Here is a 19,120-nt window from a genome sequence, read left to right as displayed (position 1 = left end):
GAACTGTAGAACTGTGGGGAAGACAGTGACAAATATGTCCAATTATTAGTTGAGAACATTGGGTTGGACGAAAGTAATACTCAGAGATAAGAATGAAATGATAATTAAATCAAGACCCTAGGCTGTCGACAGGCGTTGATGTACATCAATGGGGACAGTTGAAAATGTGTGCCCCGACCAGGACTCGAACCCGGGATCTCCTGCTTACATGGCAGACGCTATATCCATCTGAGCCACCGAGGGCACAGAGGACAGTGCGACTGCAGGGATTTTATCCCTTGCACGATCCCCGTGAGGCCCACATTCCCTACTTAATGTCCACACACTACATTCGTAGTGCCCCTACCTATTACACTCATTACTCGCGGCAGACAATCTTACCGAGTCCCGTAAGAGTTTGGGCAATGCGTGTGCATCAAACACAGAAGAAGCAGGTCAATTGCCCTAGTTAGCCTTATCTAATATGAAGATGGCATCTGTTCTTTCGGACATGTCCGAAAGAACAGATACCGTCTTCATATATCAGAGATAAGAGGTTGACATAAAAGAGGATGTCACTGCAGGAATGCTGCCCAAAAGAAAAGTGGTCGATGCAGGAAACGTATCCACTGTTCGGGCACGTTGAATTCACTAGTTACTTGCACTTTCGTAAGTAATATACACTCCTGGAAATTGAAATAAGAACACCGTGAATTCATTGTCCCAGGAAGGGGAAACTTTATTGACACATTCCTGGGGTCAGATACATCACATGATCACACTGACAGAACCACAGGCACATAGACACAGGCAACAGAGCATGCACAATGTCGGCACTAGTACAGTGTATATCCACCTTTCGCAGCAATGCAGACTGCTATTCTCCCATGGAGACGATCGTAGAGATGCTGGATGTAGTCCTGTGGAACGGCTTGCCATGCCATTTCCACCTGGCGCCTCAGTTGGACCAGCGTTCGTGCTGGACGTGCAGACCGCGTGAGACGACGCTTCATCCAGTCCCAAACATGCTCAATGGGGGACAGATCCGGAGATCTTGCTGGCCAGGGTAGTTGACTTACACCTTCTAGAGCACGTTGGGTGGCACGGGATACATGCGGACGTGCATTGTCCTGTTGGAACAGCAAGTTCCCTTGCCGGTCTAGGAATGGTAGAACGATGGGTTCGATGACGGTTTGGATGTACCGTGCACTATTCAGTGTCCCCTCGACGATCACCAGTGGTGTACGGCCAGTGTAGGAGATCGCTCCCCACACCATGATGCCGGGTGTTGGCCCTGTGTGCCTCGGTCGTATGCAGTCCTGATTGTAGCGCTCACCTGCACGGCGCCAAACACGCATACGCCCATCATTGGCACCAAGGCAGAAGCGACTCTCATCGCTGAAGACGACACGTCTCCATTCGTCCCTCCATTCACGCCTGTCGCGACACCACTGGAGTCGGGCTGCACGATGTTCGGGCGTGAGCGGAAGACGACCTAACGGTGTGCGGGACCGTAGCCCAGCTTCATGGAGACGGTTGCGAATGGTCCTCGCCGATACCCCAGGAGCAACAGTGTCCCTAATTTGCTGGGAAGTGGCGGTGCGGTCCCCTACGGCACTGCGTAGGATCCTACGGTCTTGGCGTGCATCCGTGCGTCGCTGCGGTCCGGTCCCAGGTCGACGGGCACGTGCACCTTCCGCCGACCACTGGCGACAACATCGATGTACTGTGGAGACCTCACGCCCCACGTGTTGAGCAATTCGGCGGTACGTCCACCCGGCCTCCCGCATGCCCACTATACGCCCTCGCTCAAAGTCCGTCAACTGCACATACGGTTCACATCCACGCTGTCGCGGCATGCTACCAGTGTTAAAGACTGCGATGGAGCTCCGTATGCCACGGCAAACTGGCTGACACTGACGGCGGCGGTGCACAAATGCTGCGCAGCTAGCGCCATTCGACGGCCAACACCGCGGTTCCTGGTGTGTCCGCTGTGCCGTGCGTGTGATCATTGCTTGTACAGCCCTCTCGCAGTGTCCGGAGCAAGTATAGTGGGTCTGACACACCGGTGTCAATGTGTTCTTTTTTCCATTTCCAGGAGTGTATTTAGTATTGATACACAGTCTCATTTCTGTATGTTTCTATGATGCATTAGGTTCTCAGTACAGCGTGTAGGCCTATAGTATCCTCAGGGAGGGAATATGGTGATGACTTTGTCGAGATGAGACCACCCGTGTTACTACTGAGTCAAGGAAACGACTGTATCTCTTTGAATGTTAAAATATCAGTTAATAACAACGTACAAAACAACGACACTGAGTAAAAGAAAAGCGTAATAAATCTTTAACACGCAGAACAGACTAGTTGTACTGAGAGCGGACTGCTATAGGAATGCTTGTTGGTATCGACTGAACGTCCTAGTAACAATTAAATCGCATATACTCATGTTTACTGCTACTGACTCTGGTTACGACAAGATTCCGACAGTATAATGTATATCCGTTTTTATGGAAGTATCGGAAGACAATTAATGTCGCAATATACAGTTCTATGAATGTGTGGTCTCTGTTCTGTCGGACATGGCAGAAAGAACATTCACCAAGTATTCATATATATATCGTATAATTGATCGTCTAGATGGGCAACGGAACCACCGTCTTCAGTGTGGACGCACAAATACGTCCTACATCCTGCGGTAATCTCTGAGTAGCGGGCGTGGAGGAAATGGACAAGAGACTACGTATAGGTGGCGCTCGGTGGGAATGAGGGTCGACGATGAGATACTTCGCGCAGCTCCGCCATGGCTGTGTCCCGGATGGCTCAGTGGTTAACGCATCTGCCGAGTAAGCAGAAAATCCTGGGTTCGAATCCCAGTGCGGTACACGTTCTCACTCTTAGCCATTGATTCCCCCTAAAGTCCCGATGCAGCTGACGTCAGTAATCCTTTCACTTTCCTTTCCTTTCTTCCCCCCTCCACCTTCAATTTACACCTGTTCACTAAAATTTTATCCAGGTCGTGAACCACAGACGATTAGTCAGCTATCGCAGGACATTTGTGCAATTTTTTTCAGACAGTATCCCTCTCTCTCTCTCTCTCTCTCTCTCTCTCTCTCTCTCTCTCTCTCTCTCTCTCTCTCCGTCCGAACAGGCCTTTAAAGGCCCAACGGTACCGGTCGGCCGCCGTGTCATCCTCAGTCTACAGGCGTCACTGGATGCGGATACAGAGGGGATGTGGTCAGCACACCGCTCTCTCAGCCGTATGTCAGTTTCCTCAATCAAGTAGCTCCTCAGTTTGCCTCACAAGGGCTGAGTGCACCCCGCTTGCCAACAGCGCTCGGCAGACCGGATGGTCACCCATCCAAGTGAGAGCCCAGCCCGACAGCGCTTAACTTCGGTGATCTGACGGGAACCGGTGTTACCACTGCGGCAAGGCCGTTGGCAGACGGTATATGATTATAGATAATTGCATCATCTGCAAAAAGCCTGAAGTTACTGTTAAAATTTTCTTTCAGGCCATCAATATACAACATGGACAGCAAGGGTTCCCATCACTGGTGCCTGAGGGCGCAGCTGAAGTTACTTCTGCATCTGTCGATAGCTCTCTGCCACCTCTTCCCAACCATGAAATCCCCAGTCCCGTCATAAATTTCATTTCTACATCTACATCTACATCCATACTCCGCAAGCCACCTGACGGTTTGTGCCGGAGGTACCTTGAGTACCTCTATCGGTTCTCCCTTCTGTTCCAGTCTCTTATTGTTCGTGGAAAGGATTGTAGGTATGCCTCTGTGTGGGCTCTAATCTCTCTGATTTTATCCTCATGGTCTCTTCGGGAGATATACGTAGGAGGGAGCAATATACTGCTTGACTCCTCGGTGAAGGTATGTTTTCGAAACTTCAACAAAAGCCCGTACCGAGCTGCTGAGTGTCTCTCCTGCAGAGTCTTGCACTGGCGTGGTCGTGCGGTAGCGTTCTCGCTTCCCGCGTCCGGGTTCCCGGGTTCGATTCCCGGCGGGGTCAGGGATTTTCTCTGCCTCGTGATGACTGGGTGTTGTGTGATGTCCTCAGGTTAGTTAGGTTTAAGTAGTTCTAAGTTCTAGGGGACTGATGACCATAGATGTTAAGTCCCATAGTGCTCAGAGCCATTTGAACCATTTTTTTTATCTATCATCTCCGTAACGCTTTCGCGATTACTAAATGATCCTGTAACGAAGCGCGCTGCTCTCCGTTGGATCTTCTCTAGCTCTTCTATCAACCCTATCTGGTACGGATCCCACACTGCTTAGCAGTATTCAAGCAGCTAAATGATAAGGGATCTTTCTTTCTATGTATTCGCAGCACATTACACATGTCTACATTGAGATTCAATCGCCATTCCCTGTACCATGCGTCAATTCGCTGCAGGTCCTCCTGCAGTATGATCATACGTCCCTTAATAAGCGCTGGTGTTGGACTGAGTTAAGAGCTTTACGGAAATTATGACATATTGCATCTACCTCTATCTATAACTTTCAGGATGTCATGAGACAAAAGTGCGATTTGGGTCTCGCGAGACGAATGTTTGTGCAGTCCATGCTGGTTGGCATAGACAGATATCGTGATAGATGAAGCCTTCAATTCCTCCTGCCGGCTTTGACCAAATACATTACCAAAATGGCTGATATAAACGACTCACTGATGTCCGAGGGTCGATTGAACCTAGCGATACCGGACGCAGGTTTGATCAGTGACGTAATTAAGATTCCAGTGTGAGTGACGTACACACCATAACAACAATTATATTCTCACAACAACGCGTTGTTGACTTCGGCAACTCACAATCAGTCTGTTATCTTTCCATCTAGTCCTCGAGCTTCACTACAGATTAGTCTGTTACCACCAGTTTCATTCCAAAAACATTATAGGTGGAAGAGAAATACTGTCCGTATTCTACTCCCATTGTTTTTGTGAGCTTATGACGACATACGCTACATCGTAATTACGTTAGTGGTCAAACCGACGTCCGGTATCGGTAGGTTCAATTTACGCGAGGACTCATTATGAGCCGACTCGTATTAACTCCTCGCGAACAGGCCATGAAGACCCAACGGTACCGACCGGCAGCCGTGTCATCCATAGACCATAGGCGTCACTGGATGCGGATATGGAGGGGCATGTGGTCAGCACACCGCTCTCTCGACCGTATGTCAGTTTCCGAGACCGGAGTCGCTACTTCTCAATCAAGTAGCACCTCAGTTTGCCTCACAAGGGCTGAGTGCACCCCGCTTGCCAACAGCGCCCGGCAGACTGGATGGTCATCCATCCAAGTGCTAGCCCAGACCGAGAGCGCTTAACTTCGGTTATCTGACGGGAACCGGTGTAACCACTGCGGCAAGGCAGTTGGCGAATCCTATTGGTATTGTGATAAAAAGAGCATATTTTTGCGAAAAGGGCACTCACCTGCGATGATGACCACCCAGAAGCACCACCCAAACTCGAAGTGCAGCGCGCCCGCCTCGAACTGCACGCAGAGAGGGGCGGCGGGCAGCAGCAGCCAGTAGGTGAGCGCCGACGCGGCCATCAGGACGCCCGTCACCGTCATGGCGTAGGCGCCGTACCGCGGCACCACCACCAGCAGCAGGTTCATCATCACCCACGACGCCAGCGCCGCCCTGCCAAACAACGACAAACACACGCTTTAGAGTACCTGCCGCAGATATTCGTGGAAGCTTCTCTAGATTACATATGGCTGCGTACAACAGTCAAGTCATATGAAATGTATGAATGCGTGGTGACTTATTTCGGCAACTGCGCCTCGCTGCCGATCCCCATTCCCCCATAGCGTCACCTAACCACAGTCCTCGTCCATGTCCTCTATGCCCAATACTTTGGGATTCCCGCATAAGGTCGAGCGTTATTAAGCATCAACACTGAAGGCGGCGGATTCATTGCCCATCGAGGCGAATCAATTTTATGAATGCGTTGTGTCTGTTCTTTGGAAGATGTCCGAAGGAACAGACACCATACAGAAGCAGCAGCTGTGCTACATGTTGTGTAAATTGATGGTGGGCAATAAATCCACCAACTTCTGTGCAGGAATCCCAAAGCAGCGAGCATGGAGGACACGGATGGTGGCGTTAGGCGAGAATGTGGGTCGACAGGGAGGCGTGCCGAGACAGTCTGCGGATTTACGATAAACACTGAGTCGGCGTAGCGCAGTAGTTGACGCAACTGTCTAGTGTGCGCGAGATCCAGGGTTCTGATCCGGGTCCGGCACACTCGACGACGCTGAAAATGGTTCAAATGGCTCTGAGCACTATGGGACTTAACATCTATGGTCATCAGTCCCCTAGAACTTAGAACTACTTAAACCTAACTAACCTAAGGACAGCACACAACACCCAGCCATCACGAGGCAGAGAAAATCCCTGACCCCGCCGGGAATCGAACCCGTAAACCCGGGCGTGGGAAGCGAGAACGCTACCGCACGACCACGAGATGCGGGCGACGACGCTGATTCCGCATAAAGTCTCGATGCAGCTGACATCAATATTTCCTTTCCTTTCTCCCACCTCTACCTTAAATTTACATGGTATGACATGAAATGGTTGGGTTTGGAATTCTGCAAAACTCTAAGCAAGAAACAAGCGTCAGGAAGAGAGCCGTGCTGCGGCTCGCATTGGTGCCGTGTGTAGGTTTCTACCAGACCGTATCGTTTAATTGGCATGGTTGCGTTATTTGTCTTCTTCTCGTGTCCGCTGGTGGCAGCAGCGGCGTTTACTGATATGTAGTTCTGCTGCCCTATCTTTGGGGCGACTTCGTGCTACTTCCGTGTGGGGAGCGAGAGTTCGGTTTGGGACGCAGGGGAAGTGAGGTCTCCGCGCAGAGCGACAACATGCCGGGACGGCTGGCGGCGTGTATGGACTGCCGGATCGAAGGGCAGTGGTCACGAGGGTGCACGACCTCGTCGAAACCGGATCCTGCGTGTTAAGTTAAGTGCATTTCTATATGCGTAGAGAAACCTCCACCATTGTGAAATCTCGCGATTCTCCAGTGACTTGGGTTCGTGTTGCTGCTCGTAGTGTCGCTGAGGCGAAAAGCAGCGAGAGGAGTACCTGGAGAAGGCGGCTCTGGTTAGCCTTCCTGAGCTTCTAATTACTATTTACTATTTTCAGCTCCTTACATTATTAAGTTCAACCAGGGATATTTTTCTGTCTTGTGGCCGCTAACGCCCCAGTTACCTGCCCTGGGGGTTAGTGTATGTAATGGCATTGTACATTTCCTCGCCTTTCTGCCACTGTCCGGTGAGGTGTGTAAGTTTCACAGCTTCTTGATTGTGGGTTGGGTGGCGTTCTTCTACCTTAGAGAGAGCCATAGCTTCTTATTCCGGGAGCTCCAAGCACAGTATTCTGTGGGCGGAGCCCAGACCATCAGTTCCGGCTTTGGCGTAATTTTACATCTTGCCTTTGTTTTGTTGAATGTCAGGTAGCCTCACTAAGATTATCATTAGTCGCTCGTTAGAGTGGCACTAGTTCGAGTTACCATCTTGTTATCTGAATGCAACTCTTGGCTGCTATTTGCCGTTTGACAGTGTATTTGTTAAATTTTTTAATAAATGCCATTTTGGGCGTTAAAGGCCTTCAGCAGTGATAGCAATACGAACCCGAGTCACTGAAGAATCGCGAGATTTCACAATGGTGGAGGTTTCTCTACGTGAAGAGCAGTGCACTCTACTTAAACATGTAGGATCCGGTTTCGGCGAGGTCGTGCACCCTCGTGACCACTGCCCTTCTAACCGGCAGTACATACACGCCGCCAGTGGTCCCGGCGTGTTGTCGCTCTGCGTTGACCTCGCTGCTCCTGTGTCCCCAACCAAACCTTCACTCCCCACACGGAAGAAGCACGAGGTCGCCCCAAAGATAGGGCAGCAGAACTACACGTTGATAAGGGCCGCTGCTGCCACTAGCGGACAGGCAACGCTTACGAAACCGAGTAATGCCAGTAACACGAGAAGAAGACAAACAACGATGATGATGATGATGATGATGATGTTTGGTTTGTGGGGCTCTCAACTGCGTGGTTATCAGCGCCCGTACGATTACCCAATCTTTGCTCAGTCCAATTTCGCCACGTTCCTGGATGATGATGAAATGATGAGGACAACACAAACACCCAGTCATCTCGAGGCAGGTGAAAATCCCTGACCCCGCCGGGAATCGAACCCGGGACCCCGTGCTCGGGAAGCGAGAACGCTACCGCGAGACCACGAGCGGTGGACACAAACAACGCAACCATGCCAACTAAACGATACGATCTAGTAGAAACCTACACACGGCACCAACGCGAGCCGCAGCACGGCTCAGGAACTTTGCAAACTGTTTGGGAGGGAACCCAGTTAGAACCTTGCCCCACACAAAAATACCTGCGATTGACATAAAACAAGAGAGTCATGTATAGCAAACTATGCTATAACACAAAGCATAAGGTTACGCCTAGAAACAATACTATCCGAAAGCTGACGGGTGCCACCTAGGGTGATCAACCATGGACAATCAAAACCAGTGCGTTGGATATGTGCTACTCTGTCGTGCTAAGCAAGTGGATGTAGCCTTCAATAACACCTAAAAAGCTATATGTCCTAGCGGGCATCAGTCGTGAAATAACCACCTGGAATGTACAACTTAGAAATTTCCATCTCCGAGATACATCCAATATGTGACCACCAACACGCCCGCCAACGCCACAGGTAGAGGAGATGTTTTATGAACTCGAGCTAAGATCTGTCTGAGCCAGCCGAATCGATCAGGTTAGAACTATGTCAAGCACATATCAATCATCCGCTAATGTAGCTGGCGCCTTCCGATGAGCTTTCAGGCAGACGAGAAATGACAAGGTCGACATAGATATCACTGGGTAGACATCACGCAGTAGTGGATACGCGTAGATCCGAAATAATAATGTGTGGATTACGTTACAGAAATCAACGTCTACGTCACATTAATTTATCAGACTTCAAGACCTCTTTCTGCTTTGCAGACATTATTGCTAAAATTGAGAAAATATAAAGAAAAAAGTATCAACTGATTTGTAAAAAATGAAAATTGTCTTATTTCATGTACGAAAAATGTGAACATGTATCCAACAGCATAACTGTCAATGCATATGGGTAAAGTTTTTACTTTTTTCTTTGTATTATAGACGTATTGGCGTGGTTTTCATTTATATTTTCTCATCTTTAGATCTGAAGGTGGATGGAATATCGAAACCGGCCTTGAACTTCAGTAAACTAATAGGTGAAGAAGGTTATGTTTTCTCCAATTTTATCCGTTAGAAAAGTCACGGGTCTCCTCCGCAGGTTCAAACAGCATCTTTTGAGGAATAAGGTGCGGCTTTTTGTACGAATCTGTTATAAGTGAATGTACAGAGGAATAAATGATAGCTATCATGAACTGTCCATTACTCCCGGCAAAATGCTCATTTGAAAGCCAGTTCTTAGCTGCAGCAAAAGCATGTAACGTAGTCAATGATACAGATGTACAATAGGATGTTTGGTTACGTCTTTTTCTGTAATTGTTTGCTTACGAAACAACATGTTACATTTTTATATTTTATATACTGTATCTATATTGTGTTTGTCCAGTACATCTTCTACGACTCTTCCGATACCAATAAGTAAGCCACCACTCAACTGAAATAAAAATAAAGAGCACAAAATAGAATGTCTTTACAAAGGTCCGAAAACTGATGACAATTTCGTTCTATGGTTAGCACTTAACAAATGAGAGACACATTTTGCAGGACGCTTCTTCATTTCCTGTACCTCTATTCACACAGAACCATACTGCCCATTTATCAGTTGTTCAGTCTGCGTTTGCGATTGTGGGACATCGTTCGCCTTTGATCGTGTTCAAGAGAAGTACGGCCGTTTTAGAATTCAGCAAACTCATCCCTAACTGTTGAAACTTAAAAATCGGATTCCTTATAAACCTTCACAAACTTTGGCAATAAGGCTCCTAAAACAAAGATTTTTATCGCAGCACAATGAATGATCACGTAACGTCCCATGCAAAGAAAATTAGTCCGCAAATCAAGTTCACACTTGATTGAACAGCGTATCGAGATAACGGCAATGAAAATTTTTTGATATTTTCGTTATTTTATTGGCACGTTACTGGAGAGATGACAGCCGTTTACAAGTGATTATTATGGTTAATTAAGACAGTTAAATCGTAAGTTCAAAAGGCAGTAAAATTAAAATCAGGCAGGTGGAAAAAGGTAGGTAAACTGTTTTTTATATCCAGAGTAACCAACATAACTCTTAACACATTTATTACACTGTGAGTTATGACGGTCAAATGCCTTAATGAAAGAATGTTTATGGTTTCCTGCGGAATAATGGTTGTGCCCAAAAGTGTACCTGTCCATTCGAAGCAAATCGACAACACGAATATCTTTATTCAGTGCTGTAAAAATACGCAAATCGCATGGGGAATGTCGGGGCTTGATATAGGATGAGGACCACATGTTGACAAGGCTGTTTCGACTACGCTGCTTTAGTTTCTCTGGGAAGCCCTTACACGTTCTCTTTACAGTCACGATCACTTCCCACGCGATTTCCATATTTTCGGAGCCCCGAAGAAAGACATTCCTGGCCGTCTATTTGCTTCGGGCGAAGAGGTGCTTTCCTGGGTGTAATTATGGGTAATTTTTAATTCAAGGCATTGAGCATCTTGTCTCACAGTGAGATAAACGTATTAAGAGTTACGGTGATTACTTTTGAAATAATAAATAGTTTACTTACTTTTTTATGTGTCCCGTTTTTATTTGACTACCCCTTATACAGGGTGAACATAAAACCGACAAACTGCAGGGACGGTTCCCTGACTGGAAATGGAGGAAAAAAGTTCCTACGAGTATGAACATGCTTTCGGAAAGCCATCGTTGCCACGGTAGATGTCGGTAACTTATGGAAGTTCCTCTGACCACGCACCACGTTATGCTTGTGTATTACAGGCTATGAGACTGACGCAGCGCTCTGTGATCAGTAGAATGGTCCGGTATTCATGTCGGGAACAAACCGTGATGGTGTTAGTGTACTGTCAGTCAGATGGAAACGGTCGAGAGGCAGCACAGCTGTACCACAACAAGTACCCCTCCGGACACTAACCACATCAGACAACATTTCAAGCCCGTTTAGGACGTTTGTGTGATTATGGGTCCTTTCAGAAGATGAGCGTGTTGGAAGGCGGTTGTACTGTGAGTACATCAGATTTGGATGACCAGTTTCTACAGGCTATTGAGACGAGACCTAGCACAAGCTACAGACAACTGGCCCGCCAACATACTGTAGCCAGACTACGATTATGTGTTGGTTCGAGTGGCTCTGAGCACTATGGGACTTAACATCTGAGGTCATCAGTCCCCTAGACTTAGAACTACTTAAACCTAACTAAACTAGTGACATCACACACAACCATGCCCGAGGCAGGATTTGAACCCGCGACCGTAGCGTACGATTATGTGTACCCTGCATGACAACGGCTCAATTCCTATCATCTACAACGAGTGCAATGATTATTATCATCGGATTTCCCTCTACGAAAGGATTTTGTCGATGGTTTTTACACCACACCATCACAACTATGGGATTTCTGTTATCAGTCCTCTTAACCGACGAAGCAACCTTTATCAGAACTGGCATCATCAATTTGCATAATCTCATCTGTAGAATACAGACAATCCTCGGGCAATGGTTGAAGCGTCTCATCAGCATCGGTTCAGCATCAGTGTGTTCGCAGGGATTCTTGGTGACTACATACTTGTATCGGTTATTATTCCACAACGCCTCGACGAAGGAACGTACGTGGAGTTCCTACGGAATACTCTATGTGGGCTGCTTGAGAACGTGCCTTTGACAATACAACAGACTATGTGGTTTCTGCAAGACGGAGCACCGCCAAACTTCCGAATTACAGTTAGCCGACACTTCAGCATCTTTCCCGGACGTTGAATAGGACAGCAAGACCTGTAGTATGATCTGCTAGATCACCGGACCGGATTCTTACCTCCGGGGACATATGAAAAGCGTTGTGTGTGCTGAACCAGTTCCTGGTGTACAGGCCCTTCAATATCGTGTTCACGGCACCTGTTACGCTATTCGGAGAGAGGTCGGAACGTGCGAAACAGAGCGGCAATCCATGATGCGAGGTGTGAACGCGTGCACTGCATCACATGGAGGCCACATTGAACACCTGTTGTGACGTGGATACGATGCAGCTCTGTATTGTGTTCCGGAACGATTTGTTGTCGTTGCACGCACAACGTCCATCAAATGGTTCAAATGGCTCTGAGCACTATGGGACTTGACTGCTGTGTCATCAGTCCCCTAGAACTTAGAATTACTTAAACCTAACTAACCTAATCACAGACACCCATGCCCGAGGCAGGATTCGAACCTGCGATCGCAGCGGTCGCGCGGTTCCAGACTGTAGCGCCTAAAACCGCTCGGCCACTCCGGCCGGCTCAACGTCCATCCCCGGACAAATGTTCATAGGACCTTTTTCCTCCACTTAAAGTCAGGAATACGTTCCTGTAGTTTTTCGGTTTTCTTAATGTTCAAGCTGTATTTAGTGGTCAGAAACAGACGCAGTTAGTGTCTGTTGTTCTCATAGCGTAGATGATGCGCACGAGACTGATCAGCCATTGGCTCGGGTGCGACCGTCCCCTGACCAATAATTGTATTGCTCTCTTGTTCGTTAATAGGAAACCAAACGAAGAACACGTTTGGCCACAACGTCTCTGGCAGGCCGCTTAAAATGGCTCTGAGCACTATGGGGCTTACATCTATTGTCATCAGTCCCCTAGAACTTAGAACTACTTAAACCTAACTAATCTAAGGACAGCACACAACACCCAGCAGGCCGCTTTAATTTGAGCGCACCATGACCCGACTGGCTAACTTCAATGCTAATTAAATCCGAAACGGTGCAACGTATAGAATATTTTTCTTAACAACTATTTCTCAGCACAACACCCCTACAAGATTTTCAGGTTGTTTCTGACCACCCTGCATATGGTAATTTTGTACACGTGCATATTTATATACCTTTGCTTCTGGTCATAATGCGCCATTAAATTGTTAATTTCGGTAATGTTCTGAGTCACTGGTATTTTAATTTTTGCAGAGAAGAGCAACGGCATTTTCGCGAGGTTTTCCTGCAGTTTCTTTTGGGATGGAGCGTTTTAGTATATCAGGATGAATTTTTCGCGCAAATGGCGCTATGTTTCACTGGCACGTTGAGAATGTTTCGCCTGCCCCCGCGCTATAAGTGCGACTGGAGTACTGTTACGAGCCACGCCTGGCCATTGGCTACCCGACCCGCCAGCAGCTGGCTACCGGGCACCACTCCGCGTCAGCTTGTTATGCATGGCCGGGCACCGGCCTTCATTAGCTGCGCTTCGGAACTACTTGCTTCTTATTTAGTGCCGGCACGGCGGCTCCCGCGGGGGGCGGCGCACCGCGGTTTCTCGTTAAAATGTAAATATCGCTGCCTGGCGGGCCCGGAGCGACATACCAGAATCGATACAGTCCGTGAGCCGCCGGTTGCGAGCGGACGCCGAGAGGGAGTGGAAAAAGTCTTCCTGGTCCATGTGGAATATTTCCCACGGTGTGTATAGTCGAAAGCGGAAAGCTCTCACAGACTTGGTCTATTTACTCTAAACTAGTGCTGAAGTACGTTCTTGAGCGAGTGGAAGCCTAAGTCCAGACAAAACTCAGATAATTACTACTGAATGTAGTTCGCTGTAGTACACAGAGAAGTTGCAGCATTAGAAAACTGTAGCGAAATGCAGGAAGATCTCCAGCGGATAGGCACTTGGAACAGGGAGTGGCAACTGACCCTTAACATAGACAAATGTAATGTATTGCGAATACATAGAAAGAAGGATCCTTTATTGTATGATTATATGATAGTGGAACAAACACTGGTAGCAGTTACTGCTGTAAAATATCTGGGAGTATCCGTGCGGAACGATTTGAAGTGGAATGATCATATAAAATTAATTGTTGGTAAGGCGGGTACCAGGTTGAGATTCGTTGGGGGGAGTTCTTAGAAAATGTAGTCCATCAACAAAGGAGGTGGCTTACAAAACACTCGTTCGACCTATACTTGAGTATTGCTCATCAGTGTGGAATCCGTACCAGATCGGGTTGACGGAGGAGATAGAGAAGATCCAAAGAACAGCGGCGCGTTTCGTCACTTGGTTATTTGGTAAGCGTGATAGCGTTGCGGAGGTGTTTAGCAAACTCAAGTGGCAGACTCTGCAAGAGAGGCGCTCTGCATCGCGGTGTAGCTTGCTGTCCAGGTTTCGAGAGGGTGCGTTTCTGGATGAGGTATCGAATATATTGCTTCCCCCTACTTATACCTCCCGAGGAGATCACGAATGTAAAATTAGAGAGATTCGAGCGCGCACGGAGGCTTTCCGGCAGTCGTTCTTCCCGCGAACCATACACGATTGGAACAGGAAACGGAGGTAATGACAGTGGCACGTAAAGTGCCCTCCTCCACACAGCGTTGGGTGGCTTGCGGATTATAAATGTAGATGAATTTTACTCTGTAGCCATGTAGATTTCACGTGACTGAATGAAGGTTGTTCGCAGATGAGATCAAATGTTGTACTTTTCAATGAGAACTACTCTTTAAGAATGAGATTTTCACTCTGCAGCGGAGTATCCGCTGATATGACACTTCCTGGCAGATTAAAACTGTGTGCCCGACTGAGACTCGAACTCGGGACCTTAGCCTTACGCGGGCAAGTGCTCTACCATCTGAGCTACCGAAGCACGACTCACGCCCGGTACAATGTTCGCAAGAGAGCTTCTGTAAAGTTTGGCAGGTAGCAGACGAGGTACTGGCAGAAGTACAGCTGTGAGTACCGGGCGTGAGTCGTGCTTCGGTAGCTCAGATGGTACAGCACTTGCCTGCGAAAGGCAAAGATCCCGAGTTCGAGTCTCGGTCGGGCACACAGTTTTAATCTGCCAGGAAGTTTCATATCAGCGCACACTCCGCTGCAGAGTGAAAATCTCATTCTGGAAACATCCCCCAGGTTGTGGCTAAGCCATGTCTCCGCAATATCCTTTCTTTCAGGAGTGCTAGTTCTGCAAGTTTCGCAGGAGAGCTTCTGTAAAGTTTGGAAGGTAGGAGACGAGGTACTGGCAGAAGTAAAGCTGTGAGTACCGTGCGTGAGTCGTGCTTCGGTAGCTCAGATGGTAGAGCACTTGCCCGCGAAAGGTAAAGGTCCCGAGTTTGAGTCTCGGTTGGGCACACAGTTTTAATCTGCCAGGAAGTTTCAGAACTACTTTTTAATGAGCACCTATAACAAAATAGAGTAAAAAAAAGAAAAGTTTCGTTGGATTTAGGAGAAAAGCATGCTCCTACTTGTAATTGGCAGCATTATAACATGTATAAGGAAGAACAGAAACATATTTTTTCCGTTCTTCCACCTCATGATTTCTACTCATTAAAGTGCGTATCACCAAAAAAATCGCGTGCCTGTTACAGGGAGCAATAAGTTTTCTCAAGATCAAACTACTGCTTTAATGAAAATGATATTTTATGTCGCAGTGTTGAACATTTTGGTAGCATGCCGTCCAGGAAAATTCATGTAATGCACTTGTTGCAGATGCTAGTGAGATACGCTGTATTACACTTGTTGCAGATCCTAATGAGATAGGCTGTACTCTTTGACGTCTCCACAAAACGTGGCAGGACCACTCCCTCTCCCAGTGTCATAGTCAAGGACGCTCAGCTTCACACGTTCGTCTCCTTTGGCTCTGCCTCTACCACAACGTCAGATTAAGGACAGTTCTGATTCGTGAAGATGAGAAAGGAAATCGATCGTGTCGTTTTCGAAGGAACTGTCCCGTCATTTACCTTAAGCTATCACGAGAAACCAAGAAAAAAGCAAACTTGGATGGCCAGACGGTACTTGAACCGATTCCACCGTTCCCCCTCGCCCCGGAAGTGAGTAATGTCTTACCAACGCGCCACCACACTTGTTAAAATATAGGTATAGTTGAGACACTGAACTCACGCAAGCAGCAGTTAAGGTACAGCGTTCACTTTAGGGAGAAGCGTAGTTCAAATCTCTCTCCGGCTATACAGGTCTTGGCGTTCCGTGATTTCCCTAAGCATTTTAAGGAGAATGCCGAAACAGTTCCTTTCAAAACAAGAATACCGTTTTTGTTTCCTATCCTTACGCAATCCGATGTTGTCGCTCCAACTCTTATGATGTTCCCCTGGACACGAAATCCTAATCTTCATTCCTTCCTTTTCTTCTTTCGAAAACTTTCTATACTACCAAATTCAGGCAAATCTCTGCTTTCATTGTTGACTGATCGAATGCGTTGTCTACATAAACGTCTACCTGACTACTCGGCAATTCACGGTTAAATACTCGACAGGGAGTTGACAGAACCACTTCAAGACTATTTCTGCACCGTTTCCCTCCCGGATAACACATGGGAACAATTAACACTCAAATCTTTCTGTGGAGTCTGTGATTTTTCTTATTTTATTACTATGGTCATTTCTCGGAATGTAGGTGGGAGTGTACAGAATATTTTCGCATTAGAACGAGAAAACTGGTGATTGAAATGTCGCGAAGGGGTCTCGCCGCAAAAGAAAACACCTTTGTTTTATTGATTGCCACGTCAGCTGACTTACCATATCCATTACACTGTCTTCCCTATTTTTGATGACAAAACGAACTGTACTTTTTGGAACTTTTTGAACGTCCTCCTTTAATTCTATCAGGTGGGGATTCAATACCGCGCAACACTCCTCCAGAAGAGGACGCACAACCATACCACAGGCGGCCCCTTTACTAGATTTGTTATATCTTCAGTGTTCTGCCAATAAAACACTGTCTATTGCTTGCTTTCTCAAAATATTTTCTGTGTGTTGGTTCCAATTTAAATGGCTCGAACTGTAATCCCTAGTTAGTTTGTGTGATTTATCGTGTAACCCAAAGTTTTAACACCTTTTCTATAGCGAAATAATCACTAACCAGTTGCATAAAACAAACTTTATTTCCTTAGAACATTTTCACCTATTTTAAGGAAATAAAATTTATTTTATGCAACTGGTTGCTGAGTATCTCGATTATATAGCTACAGTTGCTGAAGTTGAATAAAATACTAATAATTTTTTAGTACTCGTGTTAAGGAACTCACTTTTTTTGTTAGGGTCAGTTTCCACTTTTTGCACCATGGAGTGATTTTGTTTTAATAATTTTGCAAATCGTTTTGGTCTTGTGATGACTTTACTAGAAGGTAAGTGTCAGCATCACGTGCAAACAATGTAAGAGGGCTGTTCAGATTATCTTCTAAATCGTTTATACGGAGTGTAATGCGTAGAAGTGCAAACATTTTTATATATGGTACCTTTGTACGCACAAACATCAGTGTGTTGGTTGTTTTTCTTCTTGTCGAACAGTCTTCCCACAAACTTTACGATCTGAACCACTAAGAGGACTACGTCTATCAGTATAGATTAAACGTTTTGTGTCCACGCGTTCACACCTCAACACCTGACCTGCTGCCTGGGGGGAGATAAAGATTAATGGCTTGCTCTTGCCACAAGTACTTGAACGTACTAACCACCCCAAAAACATAAGACTCGTAATAGCTATAACTATTAGTCCGAAAATGACATTATTCTTGATGTAAGTTTTTCAGTACACAGTACTCAATCACCAACAGAAATATCTACACTTACATCCGTTACACCTTGCAAAGATCAGAAATTGCAGAAAGCATACAACACTTCCCTAGGGAACTCCAGATATCGCTCGAGACTCACTAGATGACTTGCGTTAATTACCACGAACTGCGTCCTTCTGACAGGAAACCACGAATCCAGTAGTGCAACTGAGGCGTTACGCTGTAGGCACTCACTCAGTTCGACTGGAAGGAACGATGTGAAAGTGATTTACGGTACGGAGCCCAGATTAATCGTTGATAGAGAGGAGCCACAAAATCCCTGTCTCTGGGGACGCTTATTTCGGGTGGGGACGGAGGCGACCAGCATGCTGGCGGGGCTTGCATAACGGGGGCAGCAGCGGGCGTCGATGTCGAAGTCGCGACGCTGAAGGTAAAAGGCGGAAGCGAGCGCTACTCCCGGTGTCGCGTCCCCTGTTCCCTCTAGGAACGCTCTTCTAATTGTTGTATCTAGACGTGAGATGATATTTCAATGAAGCAGTGGTAGGCTTTGCCAACAATCTTGCCGCAGTGATAATACCTGTCAAATCACATAATTTAAGCGCTATCGGGATTGGCTAGCACTTGAATGGTTGACCGTCTGGGTCTGCCTAGAGTTGTCTGCAAGCGGAGTGCACTCAGCTCTTAAGAGGCAAACTGCGGAGCTACGTGATTGAGGAATAGTGGCTCCGGTCTCGTAAACTGACATACGGCCGGGACGATATGCTAACCACACACCACACAGTAATTGCATCCTGTGACGCCTATGGGCTGAGTACAACGGCGGTCAGTGAGTACCGTTGGGCCTTCAGGAGCTGTTAGGACAGAATTTAATTTGAGTAGTTAGGCTCTGCGACTGCTAATCGGAGTGTCATTCTGGCCACCTGTTGTGGGTTCAACACCAACTGCAAGTGCGAGCTGCTTCTGCAGGCAAGATCTATGACATGGATCGTGTTAGTTAGTTTTTGTGAACTGAGTGGTAAAAAATGTGCAACTTATTGACAAGCTGGAACTAACTGGGGAGCATTATTTAATTAAGACTACGTATTTTGCGAACCTGGGCAAAACAGCAGCAAGAATCATGACGGTTCAGTGGCTGTTTCATAAAACACCCATATCGAACGTCAAAATCTTTCTGCTTCAATTACTGGACCAAATTGAACTTCTGCTTCAACACTTTTTTGCTTTATTAGTTAGTTTGAGTTCATGACCCTCTTGATATACAGATGTGCGTCGACGACATGTTTATTCCGATAAATTAAACACTCTGTGGAGGGAAATGTGGTTTTGATCCTCACAAAACACATTGAGGCTCTGGATACGGGTATGAGGCAACATCTATATCGGCTGTAATCAGATAAAGTAATTAATCTGTGAATTTGTACCAAACAGCATTGTTGAGGA

General features: G+C 46.8%; 1 protein-coding gene and 1 pseudogene across 1 annotated transcript in view; both read right to left on the bottom strand.

Annotated features, from left to right (window-relative positions):
* LOC126174772 (dual oxidase maturation factor 2-like) overlaps positions 1 to 19,120 on the bottom strand; it is a 714,319-nt gene that overhangs the window by 73,368 nt on the left and 621,831 nt on the right. Inside the window, exon 6 of the mRNA XM_049921113.1 lies at positions 5,419 to 5,630. Coding sequence (XP_049777070.1) covers positions 5,419 to 5,630 — 212 coding nt within the window. The remainder of the gene's footprint in view (positions 1 to 5,418; positions 5,631 to 19,120) is intronic.
* Positions 3,302 to 3,419, bottom strand: LOC126177459 (5S ribosomal RNA; annotated as a pseudogene).

Source organism: Schistocerca cancellata, chromosome 3 (genome assembly GCF_023864275.1).
Source record: "Schistocerca cancellata isolate TAMUIC-IGC-003103 chromosome 3, iqSchCanc2.1, whole genome shotgun sequence".
Lineage (NCBI taxonomy): Eukaryota > Metazoa > Arthropoda > Insecta > Orthoptera > Acrididae > Schistocerca > Schistocerca cancellata.
Note: the sequence above shows the minus strand (reverse complement) of the source record. Positions and strands in the feature narration are given on the sequence as shown.